General features: G+C 34.0%; 1 protein-coding gene across 1 annotated transcript in view; it reads right to left on the bottom strand.

The window, feature by feature from the left end:
* LOC121423559 overlaps window positions 1-7,270 on the bottom strand; it is a 33,604-nt gene extending 26,334 nt beyond the window's left edge. The window contains exons 1-2 of the mRNA XM_041618911.1: window positions 7,160-7,270; window positions 6,321-6,374 (exon numbers count right to left, since the gene is read on the bottom strand). Coding sequence (XP_041474845.1) covers window positions 6,321-6,374; window positions 7,160-7,217 — 112 coding nt within the window. The 5' untranslated portion in view covers window positions 7,218-7,270. The remainder of the gene's footprint in view (window positions 1-6,320; window positions 6,375-7,159) is intronic.
* Between the last annotated feature and the right edge of the window lie 4,624 nt (window positions 7,271-11,894).

Raw genomic sequence — 11,894 nt, forward strand, 5'->3', positions numbered from 1 at the left:
GGGAAATGAGAATATAATCCATGTAAGCTGCTTAAACTGAACGGAATTGTACAATTTTCAATAAGGGCACTTCGCACTTTAGACCATAGAAATAGCATAACATATAGTTTGCCATTACCATGGGGAGTGAATACTTTAATAGCACATCCCCTATAAACAAAGCAATATGAGCTTAAGCGAGGAAAACAATCATAATTTTACCTTTCACCCCAAAACAGTATATTCACACCATAGTGATCGATATGCAAATGCGAGAATCTGTCATGTCCCTCACAAAATATTTCTCTTGTATTGTAATGTTTGAATTAAACAATATATCATTCGAGCAGATTTAACAATATCGAGACTTTTCATCAAGTCGCTTTTAAATAGGTTTACAATCGCAATTCCACACTTTCAATAAATGTATCACATTTTGTTTCATATAATGAGAAAAGAAAAACATTTCGTATTTAATATAATACGATAGCAAAAGAAGAGGGGGTGGGTGACGTCACTGGCTCCTTCATTTGCATACTGATAAGGGTGTGTATAAAACTGTTGTGTGAAATTACGTGAACCATTGAAAGGTTTTTACTTCTTTTTTTACATCTAGCTTAGATACAAATTTCCACCAATGAATTTGATTTCCCTCTTTTAAGATCAGCAGTTATTGTTTGTGTGTACTTCCCCCTTTAAGGGAACGTGGTCTTTGGGGAAAATGAGAGATACTTTGATTAGATTTATAAAAATTGTTCTTTGCATAGATATAAATCTGTGTTCCGTGTAGAACGGGTCTACAGTTCAACGATTAGCTAGGTCAGTTACACTTAATTGCGAAGATCATTTTCATCTCTTCTTTTGCTAATTAATGTTTCTTAAGTGTTTACTAGTAATGTCAGTTTTTATCTTCTATTGTGTCATTGTTTGATAAAAAATGATTAATAAATCATACAAAGTAATCACAGAACAAATGATCGGGTGAACGATTAACTTCATTAATGATTGTTCTTGTAATGATAAGACTGAGATGAAAGCGATGATTTATTGCGATCTAGGGAAAAATAATTTGGTAAACAAGCTTGAGGACTTGCATGGTTCACGTCACGCACGCAGACTTACTCGAGCAGATAAAACTACCTTGGAGTTATTTTTCATGTATGCCTAAAGTAGCTCAATGCGTGTACACTACCTACACACCGACTTACCGAAACACACACACCTGACACACACCCACACACGCGCGAGCGTGAAACCAAATAATGCACAGAAATCACACACTCGAGCCTGTAAAACAAATCTCACACATTAATGAGTAAATTATAGTGTTAGGTTAGTTAATGGTTATTGGGGTTTTTGACCCAATTTCATTAGTGTACCCCCCCCCCATTACGGCCCATATAGTGGTTTGAATTCAAGTCTAACGTGCAGTTACTGCCAACATAAGATTATGCTTGTGTATACATGGTAGAAGATCATTTATGTCAAAAGTTGTAATTTATTCGCATCATAATGACAGTATGTAACTTAGGATTTTTCATCCATTTTGACAATGGTTTATAATTTTGTCAATATTAACAATTAATTTTTTCTGATATTATGTAATAATATTAGGCCCGAGAGATAAAACAAAAATAACGAAAAAAAAGCAGCGAATTTAGAGAAAGATGTTGATTTGATCATTGGTTTTGATATATTAAATTTCATTCATTGATTAGTAATCTAGTGTATATCTGGGTTTCTTAAATATTGTCAAATTTATTAATTTTGACCCTAATTATCACACATGTTGGAGTAAGTTCAATTATTCAGAAAAACTGTTTTCGGAAAGGCATATTTCAACATGATTTTAATTATTGTTGTAAGTTAGAATTTGATGTCGAAGTTCGAGGCCTGGTCACGTCTTTCGGATGGTGACGTTAAAGGTCGTTCACGGACGTAAAACATATCTGATTGATACACGTCTGAAAAATCATTATACACACATGGACATATCAGAAAGTAGATTAAAAATCTCAATCTTAATGTACATGTACATGCATATTTGTAAAATCAAACCTAAATTTTGACTCTGCCAAATTAGATTGCGATGTAACAGAAAAAATCAAAGAAACGGATCAACGAAAGCTTGAAAAAATCGGACAATTAAGGAGAAAGTTAGGAGCATTTGAATATTGCGATCACTAATGCTATGAAGATCCTCACTTTATCATGGATAAAGAGTTTGTATCACCATAAGAAAAAGCAAAAAGAGACATTTTGAGGGTATTTTATAGTCCATCAAAGGGAAAGTTGTTCACATGTGACATCACACATCCTTGTCGCATTGCCAATAGGAGGATCTACATGCATAGCATTAGTGATTGTAATATTAAAACGCTCATAACTTTCTCATTATTTGTCCGATTTTTCTCAAACTTTCTTTGTTTTTATTCTTTGATTTTTCTATTTCGACACAAGCCCACTTGTTCCAAAGTTTTCATTCCCCTTTAAGTAAATGAGTTTCAAGATATTATGGGACCATCATTTAGTCATGTTCCCTGCATATGATAATAATTTGCATATGAAAAGAAACCTCCCATGATATAGCAGATAAAATATATACAAATTCAAACTTTAATAATAATAATAAAAATAATAAACAGTTCTTGTATAGCGCATATCACAATTATGAATAATGTCTCTATGCGCTTCCAAGGACTTGGATATTATTACCCCAGCTGTAACTTGGCTGCCGTAATTACTATGATTACAGCGCACACGCATTTCAAGGAATAAATTCCTGCCAGGTACCCATTCACCTCACCTGGGTTGAGTGCAGCACAATGTGGATACATTTCTTGCTGAAGGAAATTACGCCATGGCTGGGATCTGAACCCACAACCCCCTGTTTCAAAGTCCGGAGACTAATCCACTAGGCCACAACGCTCCACACACTTTTATTCATTCATGCTCCCCATTTTCGGTTCGCTATCAAACAGTCCATATCAAGCAATAAACATGATAAAGGGATACTTTTGAAATCCGATATGAAATGCTTAAAGAACAAGTTCAACCCAACAAAAAGTTGATTTGAATAAAAACAGAAAAATATAACGAGCATAACACTGATTTTTTATCAATATAGGATGTAAATAAGAAAGAAATTGACTTTAAAGTTTCGCTTAATTTCACAAAACAGTTATGCGCATCCTGATCGGTATGCAAATGAGGGGACTGAAAATATCAACTCATTATTTCTTTTGTACTTTGTTGTACGAAATTTGAAATATTCTAATTTTCTCCTCATTTTCATGAGTAATAAAGTTTCATTCGTCCCTGGACATGTGGAATTGATATTGTTTAACATTTTGTGGTTCAGTTAAGTTGGTCATTATTGTCAAATCTGTAAGCAATGAAATATTGTACAATTCAAACATTTAAAAAAAAAGAAAAGAAATAGTGAGTACGGGACATAATCGACTCTCTCATTTGCACATCATTGAGATGTGAATATAAATATTTTGTGAAAATTAAGCGAAACTTTAAAATGTCACAACCTTCTTATTTTACATCCGATATTGATGAAATTTTCAGTGTTGTGCTCGTTGGATTTTCCTCACTAATTTTTCCGGGGTGGACCTGACCTTTAAATACTTTTCGATAAGTGCGTGTAATACTTATCAGACAGCTTGGTTGATATTGCACTCAGATGTTACTGTTCTATATCCAAAAAAACTTTCACATATTTTGGAGTTTATTTTCATCCGGACTACTTGACGCAATGCGTGTTGACTAATTGATACTGATTGAATAAATTCCTTACAAATATGCATACATAACAAAATAAATATACCTTAGATTATTCACAATGGCAGCAGCTGCCAAATCGAGCTTCAATAATCATTTATATACAGACTTAAGATCATGTAAGCATTTAGGATAATTTTAAGAAAGTCCAAGTTAAAGTCAACAGGTTTGGGTAGCTTCATCTCGAAAACTCTCACATGGGAACTGATCAATAAATGAACTAAGTGATAGAGCACTATTTGAAATAATACGTAGATTTTTTTTGCTTCCTCAAAAGGGGATAAATCTGAATTATTTTCCAAAATTATGCAAAAATGTGTCGTAAGGTATTACAAGACTTCGTCTCTTTAGATATTTACTCGATTTATTCACCCACTTATCTTAAACCTATATCAAAATTATATCAGAATTTCAAATTGATCTTTAGAATTCATTTTTTTTCTTTTCCATTTTCATGGTAGAAAAATCAGATTTCGAGTAAAGAAATGACCAATGCAATAACAGACATACAAATCATGTCCCACCCCCCTCCAATTTAAAAACAGCTTCATGACTTCCAATGATTACTGTATATCATAAAGAATAAATAATCGAATGGTGGTGAATTTCGTTATTATTTATATGTTATAAATTTATTCATTTACTCACTACATAAAAAGTCCAATGTGAAAAAAAAAACGCACATCCCGTCCCCTCTTTAGTTTACCACTTTTTTCCAAATCAAACTGGTTTCAGGTAAATGATACGACGGGGGGGGGGGGTCTACACTCATCAACCGTAGCGAGTTTTCGCAACACTGCTTAGACGCTTTCTAGAAAGTTGTTAATCTATTGAAAATGCCCGTATAATCACAATTAAGCGATTAAGAGGTCATTATCGAAAATTGGTGAGCAACCGGGACAGTAGATGATCGTCGCAAGATTCGGAGCTGACGAAAAATTTGCAAATTATGTCGTTTGTCTAGAGTCCAGGGAGAGCCTGTTTTCTTGATTCACCGATTTTCGACAAAGACTGCTTTGCAATGAAGGACTTTTGACAATAGATTTATAATACACTCCAGTCAGGTCCCTACGTTCATCAAACTCTGGTTCCCTAGTTATTCCTAAATCCGTTAAGACATGGGGGGCTCGGGCTTTTGCGCATGCTGGCCCTGTTCTATGGAATGGTCTTCCCCTGACAATCCGTGAATGCACGTCCATTGATACTTTTAAACGTTACCTTAAGACTCGTCTATTCAATGCCTCTTACTCTTAATTGTTCCTGGATCTATTACTATTATATTTGTACCTGTTCTCTTTCGTTCTTTCTTTCTTCTTTCACTGCGCCTTGGGCATTCTGCCGAGTGGATTTGGCGCATTACAAATCACATATATTATTATTATTATTATTATAATGTTCAATAAAGCGTGTACGTAGTGGTTGCGAAACCTTCCTATTGACTAGCTTCATTAAACCTCAACTCTTGCTTTTAATAGTCAAAGGAGGGATTTATTTTGCAAAATTAAGGGCCCCGAAACGGCTGCAATAAAACAACAGACCTTTTCTTTTTATAATTTATACAATATTCTCACTCAGCCAGGACTTATTACAACCTCTTTGTCCATACATAATGGAAATGCAATTAGCAAAAGATATCTTATTTTAGCATTTTCTTTCAATAATTTGATTATTTTAACAATTATATGATTTAAAAGCGGCTTAGCATCTCTCTTTTTTTCTTCTAAGCTTACTCAACCGTTAGAAAATAATGCAAAATTTTTGCTTCAAATATTTCATGTTATAAAAATTGATCTTCAGAATTCTTAAATATCAAATTATATTTATATACTATTTGTTATTACTTTTTTTTAAATATTCAGAATTTCCTGTCATAGGTATTCACACTTTATTACTGTATATTTACTCTCACTTCGCTGCTGGCTATAACTATAGATTAATTTTATTCTCCTTTTTAATTGCAAATCTCTGTATAAAAGGGGATGCAATAAATTACCGACAAGTTTAATTTGAATGAGTCAAATTCTTCGTATAAACTTTCACACTGCACATCCATGCGAATCAAGCCACAACCAATAACATTTGCAGTTTATGTTTGTATGTTCATTTGACAAAAATCTGAAGAAAATGGTGGTTGATATTGCTTCGATCAATTAATCATAGCTGGAAGCTTTCAGAGGTATTCATACGGCTCTATGAACGCAATATGTATTTTCAATCTTCAATTTAGTGATTCATATCATCATTAGTATTTCTATATCCTTTTATTTTAAACCGTGAGCAATTTCGACGATTTCAAACTTTCCTTTCTTTCATCTTCTTTCTTGTACTATTCATCGCCTGTCTGTGAAGGTATCTGCGACTTTACTACTTGGTTTAGTGAATCAAAGATTGGAAAAAAAGATGAAAAAAAAACTAAATTGTATTAGAAAATAAAATAATGCCAAGGATTGTTTTTTTTCGTAGAACGCAAGAGTCATAATGATAAATAATTGTTATGGCATGAGTGTTCTATATGAATAGATGGCTTTTATTAAAGAACAACAAAAACTTACCTGAACATTCAGATTCGGGTTCAGCCTCCTCACCAAGTCTGAATCCAAATGGTCCTGGAAAAAAATATTGAAAATGAGCCGATATGAAATAATTCACCATGAGAATATTAAAATGTTGTACGAGCAATTGTGTAATCCTTGTAATGCGCACTGGTGGATAAAACTCGATAAGACCAGATATTGAGAGTTCGGATTTCAGCTCTTTATGATTGTGATCAGATAAGTATTTTAGGGCTCGAGAAAATTTATTCAGAATGCCTCATTTAGACACTTATGATTATTCTTTGTTTAAGGGCTGTGTGATTCTTAGCTAATTATTGATATATAAAACGATATTATTTTTTTATTTTTCAAAACCTGTCTGGGTTATAATCCATATGTAAAGATTCAATATTCAATTCAGATGTAAAATGAAGATTTTACAACGGATGTAATTGAAATGATATAACGACGGAAAAGTCCAAATTATATACATGTATAGTAATTGAAAATATAATTAAATTTAAAATTTGTACTTTTGATTGTAATAATAGTAATGATAACAATATGCAACATTTATATAGCGCTTAATGCAAATGTTTCTAAGTTCTGCATACTTCTACCCCGCACGGTCACCCTGAACGGGCCTCTCGAGCATTCAAGGAAATTCTTCCTACCGGGTACACATTTACTACCCCTGGGTGAAGAGTGGCAAATGCCCTAAGGTAGTAAAACGCCTTGCCAGATGACGCAAATGCGTCGGTGGGATTTGTACCCCGAACCTTGTGGTTCAAAGTCCGGAAACTTATCCACTGAGCCACAACACCTAGTAACTGGAGATAGTTAAATCTAAAGCTTACCAGCGACCACAGCGGTGGCCAGGAGAAGGCTGACTAGTAGAAAACTAACCGCCTTCATGATGGAGGTAGTACGATTCCACTAGCAAAGAAATTTGGTTCGGAACAGACAACTCCTGAGATCTACCCGGGATATATACGGGGAAAACAACAGGGCAGCAGCAGCGTCATGCCGTCAAATCTTACTGCGCATGCCTCCAATAACTCACCTTATTGGTTGAAGTTATCTTAGGAGTTGTCAGGACGTGGATGCAATAACATGATTCGCTGAATACCAAGGGAATGTTTGGTGACGATGTGTACGTTATGGCGTAATAATACATTCCGACTTTGGCAACAAACGAAATATTTATCATTGTCGGAACCTTCTATTAAAAACATGATGGTAAATAGATAAGATAGCAATGACACTTTTGCCCTTTTCGTTTATAATCAGATTAATAGAACAATGTATTTTCCATATCTACACTACTGTATATACTATAGAATTAAAAACAATTTAATGAGACAATAAGTACTTCACTCATAACTTCATCATGACATGACTAATATTTCGCACACTTAAAGGGAATATTCTGCAATTATCTTTTTGAATCAACGTATGGAGACTAAAATAAAGGGACAAGTCCACCCAAACAGAAAGGTGATGTGAACAAAAAGAGAAAAATCCAACAAGCATAACACTAAAAATTTCACTAAAATCGGATTTAAAAAAAGAAAGTTATGATATTTTGAATTTCACATAATTTTACAAAACAGTTATATGCACATCCTGGTCAGTATGCAAATGAGGAGACTGAAGACATCATCCACTCACTATTTCTTTTGTATTTTATTATATGAAATATGAAATATTCTGATTTTCTCCTCATTGTCAAGTAAAACAACGATTTATTCCTCCCTGAACATGTAGAATAAGCATTGTTTAATATTATGGTTCAGTCAAGTTGCTCCTTATTGCCAAATCTGTAAAAAAATGAAATATTGTATAATTCGAAGATAAAATACAAAAGGAAATTGTGAGTGAGGGACATCATCGACTTACTGTTATGCTTATCACTGTTTTGTTCAAAATAAGCGAATGTTTAAAATGTCATAACTTTCTTATTTTACATCCGATTTTGATGTAATTTTTAGAGTTTTGCTAGTTTTGATTTTTCTCTATTTATTCAAATCAACATTTTTCTGGGGTGGACTTCACTTTTAACTCACAGACATGACGCTGGTAGCGGGATTGCTGCGTGTATCATTCTCCATAGACAGCACCCCCCGACATTATAGTAGGTGTGGCAAAATGGACAAATGTAATCAAAACAGCCTATTTTTTTAGTGACCCCCCTTCCCCTGGGGGAGGGGGCTTGTCAAATTTCTCGGACCGAAATGACCTGCATTTTGTAGGAACCCCCTTTTTTTTTGCTTGTCAAATTTACATTAGTACCCCCTATGAAAAATGTCACAAAATTACCCTTATTTTAAGCGTCTCTCATCGAGTCATCGAGCTTTTGATATTTGTGGATTACTTGTTTTAAGTTTGTCTTCTGCGTCCGTCTCGATTTTTGTATATAGTTGTATATACAGTTTGTTTATAATTAGTATTGAAACTAAGTTTAGGGGCTTGCCTTCTTTACAAGCTTTTGCTTTTCTTGGCAAGTCCCTCCGTTCATTTCTTGTTTCTTTTCATTGATAAAATTACTGCAACAAATTGTAGTTTTCATTAATTTATATTCAACATTTGTTACGAAATGTCATGATTTGTCTGTATTATCTATTATATTGAATACGTATTGTTACTTTGATTGTATTTTGTAAATTGTTAAAAATTGTTGAACGGAAATAAATAAATCTAAATCTTAATTTATACAAACATAATTTAGAAGATACGATTGCGCTACAATTACCATCAATGTGAAACTTGGACATAAGTACATCCACTGTCTACACGATCAAATTCGATGCGTACATGGTTAAGGAATTCGCACTAGATTTCCCCTTGCATAAAACATTTCAGACACTTTAATTTGTGTGTTCACCTCCTTTTTACATTCTCGGGGTGATTATTTATGTCCATACATGCAGTGGTTGTAATACATAATACCTTTCGAGTAAATTCATAAAGGTAGACCTACTTTTGTTTTGATGATAAAATCAGGGCGCTTTAGCTCCCTATTTCCACGAATTCGTTGCCAATTTGTACTAATAAGTAGTAAATTTTATTATTATTATTTTGTTCGGCATTTCAACAAAAAGCATTTTATATGAGAACATATAAAGAGAAAAAAGTAAATGCAGTACAAGTTCAGGATGCCTGTAATAGGAAAGAAAAATATTTATAACTTATAGCCCATAGGCTTTCCTCACTAACCTGGGTCCCGTAACACAAAGGTTGGCGATTAATCGGACGCTTGATTTTAATGATTGATTGTACATTGTAGTCAATGGAATCAATCTTAGAAAAATGTAATATGATCACTGCTAAGCTTTGTGTTACGGGCCCCAGGTCTTGTAAGGTAACATCTAAGAGTAAAAACATATTATATAAACTTCATATCAAACCATAACATTTCACATAAAAATAGCATTTTAGAATTAACATGCATGAAATGAAGAAATTAAAATTGGAGTAGAAACAAACAATATATAGGTCAACTTGAAAAACAAGTTCAAAAAATAACATCTTTAGGGCAGAAAATTTGTATAGGCCAGGTAAAAAGATAATTTCCAGTAAAGAAAAATGTATGTGGATATGATATCTGTTCATTAATAACAAGCTTACAATTTAAATAGTTTGGAATTAATTAAGGAGAATATAAAAGACTGTATAATAGAAGGGGTGGTTTAGATTGAATATTTTAAAATGTTCTGTTAAAACATTGCTTTTGTGCTGCGTAAACCTACAGAGGATGAGTTGGGGAGGGAAAATGCAAATGACAAAATACTTATTTATTGTTTTAAACAGGGGTCGCTGAACGGTTTTGAAAGTGTGTGTGTGGGGGGGGGGGGTCGCTGAGACGAGAGTCGGTGCTGTCAATGCAAAAAATTACAATCAAATGGCAATTTTTACGTTTTTGTACAAAATTTGGAAGGAAGGCTGAAGCCCACGCCCCCCCCCCCCCCCGTTTCAGCGGCCCCTGTCTCAGAACATATATTTTGTTTACCATGCTAAACGTGATTCCTCCCACACGTACACGCTATTCAAAATTCGAAGTCGAGAATCAAACGATATGATATCTATGTCAAGTATATTTGTTTTAGATTGGAAGAAAAGTCTTGGGAGTATTTAGATATGCACTCAAAGTTTTCTAAATAATATTCAAGATAATTTTGGCACTCTTCTGGCATTGATTGTTGCCTACGTATCATATTACATGTTAACATGAACCATGGAGGTAAAACTCTTTGTTTCGTCGGATGCACTAGATGATTGTCCCATCGGTCAGTTATTTTTTGTTGATAATATCTATAAATATATCCGACATGTGGACGTCGGGAGTGTATACTGAAAAAATAACATCGGTGTTAATGTAACACCAGTCTGGTATCTATATCAGTCCACACCTGAGAGGTGTTTAAACAACACTGGTTTGGCGTTGGGATAACACCAGTTTTGGCATTTAATCAACACCAATTACTGTTTAACCAATATAGGTTTGATTCTTAACATGCGTTTACGTCTTGTCAATAAAGAAAAAGAACCCCCCCCCAAAAAAAAAAAAATCTTGATTTTAAGGACAAGAGAGGATAGCAAGAAGCAATTTCGAAAATGTTCCATCAAATCGGTTGCAAAATGGGAGAGTTCAAAAAGTTCGAAGCGCTTCAGTTTACTTTCTCTGGAGATATTCTAGATATTCTCCTTCAAATGGCAGGTTTATTATCAAAACCGGCTTATCAAGTTCACATTAAAAAAAACGCATTTCTGCTCACCCATTACTTTACACACGATTCGCAGATTTTGACGAGAATGCCGGCATTTTTAGGCTGTTGCATTAAAGTCCCGACACTCAATTATAATCATTTCACCATTTTGACTTTTGAATCGCGCAGATACATATATACGCAGACAAGTGACACGTTGTAGATTATAGGGCTCCGCCCCCTTTACAAAAGTCAAATTTTCAACTTTATTGAAAAAAAGAAAATTGTTGTTTGTCTTGTAGGAAACTCAACATACGTCGCGTGAATATCTACTTTCCATACTATATTCTGAGCTAAGAAAGTGACAAAAATCGCATGACCTTTATAGATAATGGGGAATATGTATATTTTTATGTAGGCCAACAATACAAAAAGAGGTTTGAACTAATAAATTTGTCACTTAGAAGCAACATAAAGAATTCAAGAATCACCATAGAAAGTAAATGCCGTCTTTTGAGCTTTCATAATTTATATTTAGGATGGAAATTTCCTAATTGCTTTTTTTTCTATTTTTCTTTTTACTTTAATTAAAAAAAAATTCCCATGCTTTTCTTTTTTAAAATTTTTTAAATTTTGTTATCAACATGAAATAATGTATCATAAAAGGTCCAATCTTTGTTTAGGATGACGCTTCATTCACGGCAGGACGCGTGTGACAGGGGCGGTGGAATCTGGGGGGGGGGGGCTGAGGGGAATTAATTCCAATTTTTGCAATAAACGTAAAGAATACGTAAAAAATAAAAACGTTTTGTAATTTGGGGACAATGACAGCCACCCCCGCATTTGGCTCTGCCCCCTCCCCCACACACATTCTTTTAAAACTGTG

This window comes from Lytechinus variegatus, chromosome 11, assembly GCF_018143015.1.
Source record: "Lytechinus variegatus isolate NC3 chromosome 11, Lvar_3.0, whole genome shotgun sequence".
NCBI classification, from domain to species: Eukaryota; Metazoa; Echinodermata; class Echinoidea; order Temnopleuroida; family Toxopneustidae; genus Lytechinus; species Lytechinus variegatus.